The 13,950-nt window shown below is 38.4% G+C and overlaps 1 protein-coding gene and 1 non-coding gene across 7 annotated transcripts in view; both read right to left on the bottom strand.

Moving 5' to 3' along the window:
- Positions 1-13,950, bottom strand: part of TBK1 (TANK binding kinase 1) — a 52,490-nt gene that overhangs the window by 21,203 nt on the left and 17,337 nt on the right. For 5 of the 6 annotated variants that reach the window (XM_006096852.1, XM_023760673.1, XM_023760674.1 and 2 more), the window contains 4 exons: positions 11,742-11,923; positions 10,014-10,174; positions 6,012-6,122; positions 812-991 (listed from right to left, as the gene is read on the bottom strand). In XM_006096852.1, coding sequence (XP_006096914.1) covers positions 812-991; positions 6,012-6,122; positions 10,014-10,174; positions 11,742-11,923 — 634 coding nt within the window. The remainder of the gene's footprint in view (positions 1-811; positions 992-6,011; positions 6,123-10,013; positions 10,175-11,741; positions 11,924-13,950) is intronic. The other variant, XM_023760675.1, reaches the window with a different exon arrangement.
- LOC111827590 lies at positions 9,677-9,807 on the bottom strand. Its single transcript, XR_002831217.1, has one exon.

Genomic DNA, 13,950 nt, shown 5'->3' with positions numbered 1-13,950 from the left:
GGCGGCTGAAAGCTGGTTTCTGGGGTTTTGTTTAGCTTCTATATTTGTTACAATGTTTCAAACTGCCAGGTCAGAGGCCGGCAGCGGCAGGCGGGGAACGTTGGAGTCCGCCAGTCACTGGAGCAAGCAAGCCTCCCTGTTCGCTTCAGTGCATGGCTGCCGGCCGTCATCTTGGTTGTCAGTTAATTTGCATATACTCACTGATTAGCCAATGAAAAGGGTAGCGGTCGTACGCTAATTACCATGTTTCTCTTTTATTAGTGTAGAAGAAGAAGATGGGGAGCCAACATAGCAGAGTTAAGAGCAATGGCTCTGAAATCAGACTGAGTTAGAATTCCAGTTATTCCAATTATTTGCTGAATTACTTTCAGTTTCTCCTCTGTGCTAGGTTTCCTCATGTGTAAAATGGGAACAATAGGACCCACCTCACAGATTTGTTGTGAGGACTAAGTGACTTAAATATATAAAGAACTGAGAATAGTACTTATAACATCACTACATAGTATTTATTAACTCAATTAATAAAACCAGGTATTTTCAAAATGTTTTTGGGAAAAAGCTAGATTCCCCTAAACAGATTCATGAAATCAAAGAAACGTTTCAGCAGCAATGTTATGATTTGTCTCCCCCACAAGCCTTTGCTAAGATTTGGCTCAGGCTTGAGTGAGCATATATATACTAAGCACTTAAACGTTATTCTCTAAGCGGGAAGTGGGTGCCTGAGGTATCTTTTCTATTTTCTCTCCTAATTTATGAAGATAATTATTATATAACATTATCATCTAGGAAGAAAACATAAAGAGGTACTTACGTATTATAGCTATGAATATAAATCTTATGAGCTGTCATTCGTTGTAGCGAGAAAACATGAATTATCATCCGGTGAAGTATATCACTAGTTTCTGCAAAAAACTGGTCAAAACCCCAACATTTTTCCTGATCAGCCTCAAGGATGTTTGCAAGAACAGGGGTAAGTAGAACTTGAAGACCCCTAAAATAGTATTAAAAAAAATTTGAAGAATGAATGTGTATTTTATCTAGGTACAAAGTCATAATATTTACTACCAAATCAAAGGAATTGTTATTAGATATGATCAAAGTTTTAAAAAATCTTCCAACTTTTCAAAAAGTCAGGTAACCTTAGTTTAATATTACTTGTCAATAAATCAGGGATTATGGTATTTTTATGTTAATTTATCTTTTACTGGTTATTTTCTTTGATTCTCATTCCCAAGCTTCCTCACTTTTCCAAACACATTCTAACACTGTATATACAAAACCATCTAGGTGAAATCAATCAGGTGATCATGAGGATAAGATAATTGTTTAATTTCAGGGTTTTTAATGTCCTTTATTTTTTATTTATTTATTTATTTTTTAAGAGAGACAGAGAGAGAGAGAGAGAGAGAGAGAGAGAGAGAGAGAGAGGAGAAGGGAAAGGGAGATAGAAACATCCATGAGATACATCAACATGGATTGGGTGTCTCCTGCACTCTCCCTGGTAGAGATCAAGCCTGAAACCCGGGCATGTGCCCTGATGGGGAATCGAACCAGTGACATCTTGGTCAACCATTGAGTCACAATGGCCTGGCATCCTTTATTTTTTAATGTCCTTTTAATATGGCACTGCAATATATAATTGTTTAGGCTGAATTTATATGCCTTTTATAGTATACTTCTGTGAATGAAAAAGGGGTTATACAATAAAGCTGACAAGCTCAGTGGGGGCACATGGCAGGCCTGGCAGGCTCAGGGATCAAGAGAAATAACCACACAGGATGACCTGACCACTAACTTCTCACTGGGAAAATCATAGCAGGTAGTCACATCCAGGCCTATAGCTTCCCTAGCAAAGGTTAACTTTACCGTAAAGTGAGTTCTGTGTATTGTTCTTATGCATCTAGGATGACATACCTTTGAAATGTCAGAGTAATTTTATTTTCCTACTCTTGAAGCCACTACCGCGGACACCAGAGCACCAGACCCCCTCATTGTTATTTTCTTCCCTGCATACCATCTCTACATGCTGTGAATGTTAACTATTAAATATCCTGTTTAAAGGAAGTATGTGTTTCTCCATTTTGTCTTTTATCCAATCCTAGAGATTGTTCTGCTATGCTTTCTCCCGCTTCCTTAATCTATCACCAATGGATTTCATGCACCTTCCTGAGGTCTCCTTTGATTCTAGTATATAAAATAAGCTGGGAAGCTGCCATTCTCCAGAGCATCTGAGATCCTGCTCCTCAGCATATGTGATCAGTTTGCTCAAATTAGTTTCTTACATTGGCACTTATTTAGGCAGTAAAATTACTATAATCATCTAGTAATCAATTAGTGCCCATTCAATTACGAATAACTTTTGACTAATAAAGGACTTTATTCTTTTTCTAAATTATAAAATATGCTCAAACAGATGCTCAATTATGGAATTTCAAGTAGTCTTAAAAATATATTCTTGACTATGTAATAGGCCTTGAAAGAATTCCTTATCTGAACAATTTTCAAAATATGTAGTGGACATTTTAAATTTTTGCCTAACAGATATGTATATTCCCTCCTTTCGTAAGAGAATCTACACCTCTCTATTCTCTAACTCTAATCCCTGTGCATAGATGGGTATAAAAGCCAGGTTTGGTTATGATTAGTTGGAGGTGGTCAGGTGGTAGCATATAAGTTAGTTAAATGTGAATCAATTCCAAAAATCTTTGCTAAAACTACTGGGAAAGAAAATCTTTTTCCCCCACCGAGTTTTCAAACCTGTGAGAATGTGAGTCTGGGAATGTGAGCAGCCTTCCTGTGGCTCTCAGGAAAGAGCCTACTGAAGGGAAGGAGAAAGCAGGTAAAAGCAGATCTGAGTGATCTGAAGGGACCAAGTCTTGATATAGCCTGAGTCTGAGGATTTAGCTGAGCTTTGAGTCACATACACATGTGAACTTTTAATTACAAAGTCAATCTATTTTCTTTCCACTTAAACCAGTTGAATTAGGTTTTTCCCACTTGCTATTCAATCTTGACTAATAAATACTAGAGGCCCGGTGCATGAAATTTGTGCAGGGGGTGGGGGGTATCCCTCAGCCCGGCCTGCACCCTCTCCAATCTGGGACCCCTTGGGGGATGTCCGATTGCCTATCACAATCTGGGACCGCTGGCTCCTAACTGCTCGCCTGCCTGCCTGCCTGATCGCCCCTAACCACCTCTGCCTGCCTGCCTGATGGCTCCTAACTACTCCCCTACCGGCCTGATCACCCCTAACTGCTCCCCTGCTGGCCTGATCACTCCCAACCGCTTCTGCCTTGCCTGGGACCCAGGCTTCCCTCCTCCGGCTGGTCGCAGGCACCCGGGACCCAGGCTTCCCTCCCTCTGGCTGGCTGCAGGCACCCAGGATCTAGGCCAGCTTTGCCCAGGCCGGCCATAGCCACAGGGGACCATGGGCGGGCGGCTTTGCCCGGGATGCAGCCGCAGAGCGGGCGGCTTGTTCCTCTCCCAGGCCGCAGCTGCAGGCACTGGCACTTGGGACCATGGGGCGTGTGGCTTGCCCCTCTCCCGGGCCGCAGCCTGGCTGGTCCCCATTCCTCTCTCGTGAGCTCATTTGTGCTTGGCTGGTCCCCATTCCTCTCCCCCCAGTGTTGAGTGTCTGAGCCGTTATGACTATTTGCATATTAGCTCTTTATTATATAGGATAAGAAAGAGATGGTTATCTTTTCTTTTAAAGGAATGCTTATTTTAGCCTTAGTTCATCCTCACCTGAGAATATTTTTTTCCATTGATTTTTGTAGAGAGTGGAAGGGTATCAGGGAGGGAGGGAGAAAAGAAACATCGATATGAGACATATCCATTGGTTGTCTCCTGCATGTGCCCCCTGGAGGGCAGGGAGGGAGGCTGTGTGTGTGGGATTGAGCCTGCAACCGAGGGACGTGCCCTTGATTAGAATCTAACCCTAATACTTCAGTCCACGGGCTGATGCTCTAACCACTGAGCAAATCGGCTAGGTTATCTATTTTTTCAGTCATTACATTTTTGGTATTGTTTTCATTGCTAACTAGTAATACTTAATATCCTTACTATTAAAAGAAAAGAGATTGTCTGACTGGTGTGGCTCAGTAGTTGAGCCTTGACCCATGAACAAAGAGGTCACTGTTTCAATTCTGACAGGGTATATATCCAGGTGGCAGGCTTCAGGAGGGGGCATGCAGGAGGCAGCTGATCAATGTTTCTATCTATTCCTATCTTTCTAAAAACATCAATAAAAATATATTTAAAGAAAAAAAAAGCCCTAGCCAGTTTGATTCAGAGAATAGAGTGTCGGCCTGTGGACTGAAGGGTTGTGGGTTCAATTCCAGTCAAAGGCATGTACCTCGGTTGTAGGCTGGATACATGTACCTCGGCCCAGTCTGGGTGCATGTGGGAGGCAACCAATCGATGTGTCTCCCTCTACTTCTCCCCCTCCCTTTCACTTTCTCTAAAAAATCAATGGAAAATATCCTCAGGTGAGGATTAACCAAAAAAAAAAGATCATATGCTTCCTGGTACCTAAGCAATTTTTATTAAAGAATGTATAACTTGGTGCTAAAGACTGATTTGATAGATAAGTCCTGTTATCCTCCTAAAATATGCAATCCACAGAGTAGATTGTCAAATTATTGATTCTGGGTTTCAGCAATACAATTATTACATAGAAAATATTCATTTCCTGACCACTTTAAATTTTGTGTTTTGCCTGAGATTACCAAAATGAGTATTTTATAAATCAAAATTTAACACAAGTCATTATTATAATATTAAATTTCTTCTCTCCAATAAAATGAATTTCTCTTGGTAATTCTAGCTGCATGACATAATTTTATTTTGGAAACTTAAAAACAATGCAATAAAACTGTCAAAACAGTGGTTTTCAGAAAGGATTTTGGCAATGAAACTGTTGGTTTAAATGAGTTTTCACAGAAATCAATACATAAAATGAGAGGTAATATTTTTTTAGTTTGTGCTATATAAATATACACATTTATATGTTAAAAGTCATACAAAAAGAAATTATCATCGGTCAGTAAATCATGACCTGTAAGTGTGTGTTCACTTGTGTAGTATACAATTATCACACTCAGAAAAAATGGCAGTTAATTCATTAGTCACAAATTCTACATATTGGTAAGTGTTTCGGCTTTATTTCCAGAGTAAAACCTAAAATAATTTATTCTCTACTTTTTTGTTTTGTTTTGTTAATCCTTACCTGAGGATATCTTTTCCATTCATTTTTAGAGAGAATGGAAGGGAAGAGGAGAGACACAGAGAGAGAAACACTGATGTGAGAGAGACACATCGATTGGCTGCCTCCTGCATGTGCCCTGACTGGGGCTGGAATGCAGCCCACAAACAAGGTATGTGACCTTGAACAGAATCAAACCCAGGATCCTTCAGTCCACAGGCCATGCTCTTACCACTGACTCAAACTGGCCAGGGCATCTACTTTTAACGTATTTTACTTTAAATCTTTCTTTGTGGTAACAGGATTCATATCTGAGAATATATATATTTTTAGTTCTGCTGCTAAATTAAACCCATTTGAACTTTTGAAATGATGGAAGTTGAAAACTCTTACTTCTCACCTTTTGAGTAATATGAATACTCTTTAAAAATGAGGATATATTAAACTTCTTGAGTGCCTGTTTTTTAGAATTCTAGTTACTCTGATCTATATACCACTATTTGTGGTCGGCCAATATGGAAGTCAGTATAAAAGACACCGAGGTCTTAACCTGGTTCCCCACATTGTACAGAATTCCAGGCAACCTACAAAATGTATGTCCTATGTCCTCAAAGAGATCTGGTAAAATTATTTATACATTATACTAGTAATTAATTTTTACATCACCACAAAGACAAAAATCACAAATCAAAGCATATGCTTTAATAACATCTAATAAAACAAACAACAATAAATTACACTCAAGTATTTGTGATTTTAGTTAATTAATATTCTAAACACCAAACTGCAAAAGAGGAGATATACTCACTGAGAAAGACTACAAGAAAGAGGCATGTCTCCACTCCAGTCGATTGGTCCATTTTCTGCTTTCTGTACTCCAGATATTGCACCAGAAGGCTTTCCAGTAATTATTTTATACCTAGAGAGGAATAAAAGCAGAATAAAATAAGCAGTTCATTATTGCACAGCCTATCAATGGGCTTTGCAATAGTATTTCCCTCAGTTGCACCTATAATGAGCTACTAGACGAAATTTTGTGATTGAGTTCACAGGATCCATAAAACAATCAAAATACTTTAAATCTGACTGACTGAAGTAGAATAGTGGTTGTACGATTATTTTAGATATGCCATAACTAATTTTCATTTGGGATCTCAGAATGCCATGTAACAGTATCTTGATGTTCACAACAAAAATATTAATTTTTCCATCTGAAAAAATTGAGCAAACACAAAAAAGTTATGTTACAGAATGTTTCTAGGTCACCATATTAGCCCCAAACACAGTCATTTGGACTATTAAATTCCTGCAGAACGAACAACAGCATTCTTCAAAAAAAAAAGATAGGCCGTAACTGGTTTGGCTCAGTGGATAGAGCGTCGGCCTGCGGACTGAAGGTTCCAGGTCGATCCCGGTCAAGGGCATGTACCTTGGTTGCAGGCACATCCCCAGTAGGAGGTGTGCAGGAGGCAGCTGATCGATGTTTCTCTCTCATCGATGTTTCTAACTCTCTATCCCTCTCCCTTCCTCTCTTTAAAAAATCAATAAAATATATATATATAAAAAAAGATAGAACTATACATAGCACAGTATCCGAAAGATTCTTTGCATACACAGATAGGAATATGTGTGTATACCAAAATTAAAAGTCAAATTTAAATTTTTATGTCTTTTTAAAAAATATATTTATTGATTTTAGAGAGAGGAAGGGGGAGGGATAGAGATAAAAATACTGATGAGAGAGAAATATTGATTGGTTGCCTCCTGCACATCCCCCACGAGAGATTAAGCCCCACTGGCCGGGCTAAAAGTCAAAATTTAATTTGATTCTTGATGAAGGTGATAAAAATAAAAATGATCTGAAGAAAGAGCTGGATGTCCCAGGTTGCAGGTTTGCTCTCTGGTCAGGGTGCATACAGGAGGCAACAGATCCATGTTTCTCTCTCTTTCTCCCTCTCCTTTTCTCTCTCTCTCTCAAATCAATAAAAAACATTTTTTTTTAAAGTAGAGCTAACACAACTAATTTGGACTGCTTGCTGCTTCCTCAGCAGACACAGTCAGGATTTCTGTCTTAAGAGATTTTCAGGAAAGAAGGAAATGAATGTGAAAAATAAGTTGCATTCACATAAGAAGGATCTGATTGTGGACAAATAAGTAGAGATATGTGAGATTAATGCAAGAAAAGAGAAAGAAATACAATAAATGGTAGAATTCTTAAGGGAATGCTTACAAATTCTTGAAAGAGCTTAATGAATTATGGTAAGCTCCATAAATAAACACATTTATAACATGTAAATGAGATACAAAGGGACCAATATGCTATAATGTGACATAGATGCATCATTCACTAGTAGAGTCATTATTACTACTTCAAGTACCTCTGAACATTTTTCTAGCGTGAGTGTTGCTAAAAAGTTGAATACTTTACAAATAAAGAAATAAATTCTTCTAGCACTATATCTATCCACATGGTAGTCAGACAAAATCATCAGGTATTCCCAATTACTTATGAGTTTTACTTTTCCTTTATTAGGGAGTGCCACAGTTTTATTTAATCCATTTTGGGGGCAGCAAGAAATGTTGATATTTCTTTAAAACCTATCTCTCACAATAAAAGCATGATTAACTGTTAGGCACAATTTATGTTTAATAATAAAACACAAACGGACTCTCAGCCTTCATTAATGAAGAGATTTTATTTAAAAAGGGCACTGCTGTAACACAGGCTCAAGATGATGCTATACCAAAGTCATCAGGATAGCAATAGATGTCTTCTTCCTACGAATATGTATGTTGTCTTTGCTGGAAAACATTTAGATACCCAGGTTTTAGCAAAAGTCATTGTATCAGCTGAATTGGTTTTACTTCCTAAATCAATCAAAGGAAAAATGCCTTTCCTTCAAATTTTTCAGATGAGATGAAGTAAAAGATTATACTTTTACAGTTGTAATTATGAAGTCATGTTTGCTTATAAAAGACAGCATCAGTCCTAGCTGGTTTGGCTCAGTGGATAGAGCGTCAGCCTGTGGACTGAAGGGTCCCAGGTTCAATTCCAGACAAGGGCACAGGTCCTGATTGCAGGCTCGATCCCCAGTAGGGGGCATGCAGGAGGCAGTGGCAGCTGATCTATGATTCTCATCATTGATGTTTCTATCACTCTCTCCCTCTTCCTTCCTCTCTGAAATTGATAAAAACATATCTTTAAAAAAAAAAAAAACAGCACTAAATATTTAGTGGTCTGCCCAGCAGTGTGGCACAGTGGTTGAGCATCAACTTATGAATCAGGAGGTTACAGTTCAATTTCTGGTTGGGGCGCATGCCTGCCTGGGGTTGTGGCTTGATCCCCCATGGAGGGCATGCAGGAGGCGGCCGATCAATGATTCTCTCTCATCACTGATGTTTCTCTCTCTCTCTCCCTCTCTGAAATCAAGAAAAAATATATACATTAAAAAAAAAAAATATATATATATATATATATATATATACACACACACACACATACAGTGGGGCCGTGACTTACGAGTGTCCCGACTAACGAGTTTTTCGAGAGACGAGCTGTCTCTCGGCTGATTTTTTGCTTTGAGTTGCGAGCTAAAATTTGGGTTACAAGCCAGCTTCAGATATCCCACTGCTAGTTGGCGCAGCGAACGTCACAGCAAACGTCACAGTGAACGCCACATCAGCCCAGCATCACGTGTCTCACTCGTTCACTTTTTGATTTGACATACGAGTAATTTGAGTTACGAGCTCCGTCACGGAACGAATTAAACTCGTAAGTCAAGACCCCACTGTCTGTGTGTGTGTGTGTGTGTGTGTGTATATGGTTTCACACATTAGGCTGTCAGTGAGTTACTGTCCCAAATCAGTTACTAAATTAAACAGTTTTCACCTCAGTTTTATATGTGTGAATGGTTTGGCTGTTTCTCATGAAGCAAGGTCATTTACTAATTCATTTTAAAATAAAAAGATGTTAGCCAATGTATGAAAAAATTGTATAATACGGTAGATTTCACATCTAGAAATCTATCTTTCTTTCCTCCACTATTTGGTTTACAAGAGTAATTTTATACACAGTAATGATTTCCTAATAATTATGGCAGTACATAAATGTATAATGTATTAATAAAATGTATGCAATCTTTGGACTGAAACCGCAACACTAGAAAAAAAATTAATGTTACATTAATATTTTTGAAATGGAAAAAGAAATCAAATCAGTTCAGGGTAGGAACTGTATTTCTTTTAGATCTGGTAATGATTCTAGTACTCCACAGATTACTATTTTTTCAGTTATATGAAGGAAAAACACGAATAAGTGCATAAAAAGAAGTAAATAAACAATGTACTAAAAGAAAATCCAAGAAGCATTATATTTTAATAATTGACTGGATGTCATTTATAGTCTATTGTATATAAGATATTTATTTATTTTTATTTTTTTATTATTTTATTTTATTTTTTTATTTTTTTTTTACATGTCAGTAGTGGAACGATCCACCCCTTTTTACTTGCAAAGGGTGAACAGAAAGCTACTATATTTCTCTAGGACACTTACAAAGAGTTTTCTTCACCTTAAGAAGAAACTGAATAAAAGTAAATGTCCATTTATTGTATATAAGATATTTAAAAACAATATGAAAAATTATGCCTATAAATTTTTGTAAGGCTGCAAATAGCTTACTAGTAAAGTCCAGAAATGATGGCTAAATCAATTTTCATTAGCATACACCTCTAATATTTGATGACACAAAATAATATAAAGATACATTTTAAAAATCGTTTTAAAAATTTAGATGGAGAAATCACTTACATCACTTCCTTATTCCTACGTGGCCCTTCAAATGGCCTAAATGGCAGTGACCCAGTAGCTGCATGGTAAAAAGTTACCCCAATGCTCCAAAGATCAACTGTTGCTCCATATTTCTTCTGATGATCTTTTCTTAGCACTGCTCTCTCATACATATCAGGATGCTTAAAAAAAAAAACACAAAGAAAAACAAAACTAACTTGTGTTCTATGGTAATACAGTACACAAAAAATAGGTATTCAATAATGCTTAGAAATTTTACTATATTTTCCTAATAATTTCTCTCTGAAAGTCTGTTTCAAGTCTTCCTTTGCTCAAACTTCCAACACCACCTCATTTGACTCTCAATTTTCATGACCTCATTGCATACGTCGACGAGGAAATGGAAGTAATCAGAGGACCAATTCTCCTTTATACCTTTTACCAAATACCAACCTACCTGAATCTGTGCCTATACTCTACATCTACTTTCCAGTTACAATGGAACTGCTCTTATCAAAAGTTAACTTTTCCATCTGTACTGTGGAGCCATCATGGTTAGACTTTATTCTTTTTTTTTTTTTTTTTTGAAGGAATTTAAGCCCTAGCCAGTTTGGCTTGGTGGATAGAGCATTGGCCTGTAGACTGAAGGTCCTGGGTTCGATTCTGGTCAGTAGGGGGCGTGCAGGAGGCAGGCGATCAATCTCTCTCCCTCTCCTTTCCTCTCTGAAATCAATAAAAACATATTTTTTAAAAAGGAATTTAATATTTTAAGTGTAGACATTATTAGCTTTTTATTTTTTAAAATATATTTTGATTGATTTCAGAGAGGAAGGGAAAGGAAGAGATACAAACATCAATGATGAGAGAGAATCATCGATCGGCTGCTTCTTGCACGCCCCACACTGGGAATTGAGCCTGCAACCCGGGCATGTACCCTTGACTGGAATCGAACCAGGGACTCTATCCACTGGGCAAACTGGCTAGGGCCGCAGACTTTTTTCTTGTTACAAAATTACAACAGCAGAATCCAACTGGAAGAAAGTCACAGATTCTAAGACTTTTGAGAGAAAACTCAGAGCCATGAAAAATTAGTGATAGCTACATACTATAAATTTCCTGATTATGTGTTAAATGTACTTACTTTTAATATTTTCTTAAAAGAACAAAAAAGACTATTTTCTTAAGTGTTCAAACGGTTATCAACTCCACACAAACACACCCAAATAAACAGAGCTTTTCTAGCTTTCTACACTTTCAAATTAGGTATTTTCAAAGGCATTTCATTTTTTGTACATGTTTCTAACAATGGTCCTCTCTGTCTTTCAATAACTAGTTTCCCTGAATAGATTATTCTGCTTCAGAATTATAATGAATTTTGCTCTACAGGTAATATCATTGTAACAAGCTTGTACTGTATTAGCTATTCTGATCCAAAAAAAAAGGAGCCTTTACCACCTAGATGCTTCTGGAGTGAACAGATAGCTTTTCTTTTACTAAAAATCCATAGCATTAGTAAAAGTAAATAATTTAAGAGTGTTATAAAACTTGTAAGAATTTTTAACAGAAAAATGACAGCACCCTTAGAAACAAATCTCTAATTCCCTCATTACATACCATATGCATTAGATTAGAAAATTTAATCTTTGTCCTGAAAGTTACAAAACACACTGTATAGTTAATTGGTTGACTACCCGTATTTACAATATATTCAGCTTCTTTAAATAACATTATTAGTAATGCATGACTTACCAAATATTCTTCTGTGCCATACAAAGAAACAAACTGCTCATCATCTTCTAATTCTCTAGCTGCACCAAAATCGGTGAGTTTGTACACAGACTGTCCGTCTTCCCCTATAACACGCATGATATTTCCTGGCTTGATATCACGGTGCACTATGCCATTTTCTCGAAGATGATTCATTCCACCCACTTCAACAATAAATATAAAACAAAGGTAATAATAATAATGTATGTGTCTATGTGTATATCTGTGCATGTCAAATTCATCGATATAATTCATTCATATTCACTCAATATAAGTTTTTTCTGTAAATTAGTCCCATGTCATTTTAGTCAAAGAATAGGTGGTAGTAGTATTTTGTATCTCCTGTTTGAGTCATAAAAGGCTTTAGAATGATAAGGATCAGTTTAAGAAAGAGTCCAGTCTCCCTTTAGTACCATCAGAAAAATGGAAAAAAATGATCTTAAGCATATGACTTCCCGAATTACTTTTGGTTATACATCTGGGCAATCTGCCTAAACTTTAGAATAAAGATTCCCTGCACCACAGAAGAAACCATCAACAAAACAAAAAGGCAGCCAACAGAATGGGAGAAGATATTTGCAAACAATACCTCCAATAAGAGGCTAAAATCCAACATATATAATGAACTCACACAACTCAACAACCAAAAAAAAAAATCTGATTAAAAAAATGGGCAGAAGGCCCTGGCTAGTGGCTCAATTGGTTGGAGCATCAGCCCATACATCAAAAGGGTTTCAGGTTTGATTCCTGATCAGGGTACATACCTAGGTTTCAGGTTTGATCCCATCTGGGAATATATAGGAGGCAACTGATGAATGTTTCTCTCTCCCCCTCCCTTCCTCTCTCTTTGAAATCAATAAAAACATATCCTCAGGTGAGGAATTGAAAAAAGGGCAGAGGCCTAAACAGATAATTTTCCCAAAAAGACACACAGCTGGCCAAAAGATATATGAAAAGATGCTCAACTTCACTACCTATAAGGGAAATGCAAATCCAAACCACAATGAGATGCCACCTCACACCTGTTAGAATGGCTATCATCAATAAGACAAGAAATAACAAGTATTGGAAAGGATGTGGAGAAAAGAGAATCCTCCCACACTGCTCATGGGAATATAAAATAGTATAGCTACTATGAAAACAGTAAAGTGTCCTAAAAAATTAAGAATAGAGCTACCATATGACTCAGCAATCCATCTTCTAAGTATCTACCTCCAAATTTTGAAAACACTTATTTCATAAATATATATGTACCTCTAATGTTCATTATAGCATTATTCCCTATAGCTAAGACATGGAAACAACCTAAGTGTCCCTCGATGGATGATTAAATAAAGCAGTTATATATATACTAGAGGCCCGGTGCACAAAAATTTGTGCACTGGGGGGGGGGGGGGAGGGGTCCCTCAGCCCGGGCTGTGCCCTCTCGCAGTCTGGGACCCCTCAGGAGATAATGACCTGCTGGCTGTCACTCACAGAGCCGCAGGGCAATCAGGGGCTTGGTCGTTGCCCCGTCACGCTGATCCCGGTGCCGGTAGGCCTCGCTGATCTGCTGATCCTGGTGCTGGGAGGCATATTACCCTTTTACTATAGAGGCCTGGTGCATGGGTGGGGGCCGGCTGGTTTGCCCTGAAGGGTGTCCTGGATCAGGGTGGGGGTCCCACTGGGGTGCCTGGCCAGCCTGGATGAGAGGATGATGGCTGTTTGCAGCTGGTCACACATCCTTCAGGGTGGGGGTCCCCACTGGGGTGCCTGGCCAGTCTGGGTGAGGGGCTGAGGGCCGTTTCCAGGCTGGCGGGTGACTGAAGCTCCCAACCTGTCCTTTTTTTTTTTTTTTTTTTTTTTTTTATTCTGGGCCAGCTTTAGCTCTGAGGCTTGGCTCCAGTTCTGAGGCCTCGGCTGCTGAAAGCAGGTTTCTAGCCTTTGTTTACCTTCTGTATTTGAAACAATGTTGCGGTCTGGCTGGCTGAAGCCCGGCTGACTAAAGCAGGTTTCTGGGGTTTTGTTTAGCTTCTATATTTGAACATAGTTGCTTAGAGTTGCAGCTGAGAGGCCGGCAAGGCAGGCGGGGAACCTGGCTTCCTCCATCACTGAAGCAAGCAAGCCTCCTGTTTGCTTTAGTGCATGCTGCCGGCCGCCATCTTGGTTGGCAGTTAATTTGCATATCTCACCCATTAGCAATGGGAAGGGT

Source organism: Myotis lucifugus, unplaced genomic scaffold (assembly GCF_000147115.1).
Source record: "Myotis lucifugus unplaced genomic scaffold, Myoluc2.0 scaffold_189, whole genome shotgun sequence".
Lineage (NCBI taxonomy): Eukaryota > Metazoa > Chordata > Mammalia > Chiroptera > Vespertilionidae > Myotis > Myotis lucifugus.
This window is presented reverse-complemented; position numbering and strand designations above follow the sequence as displayed.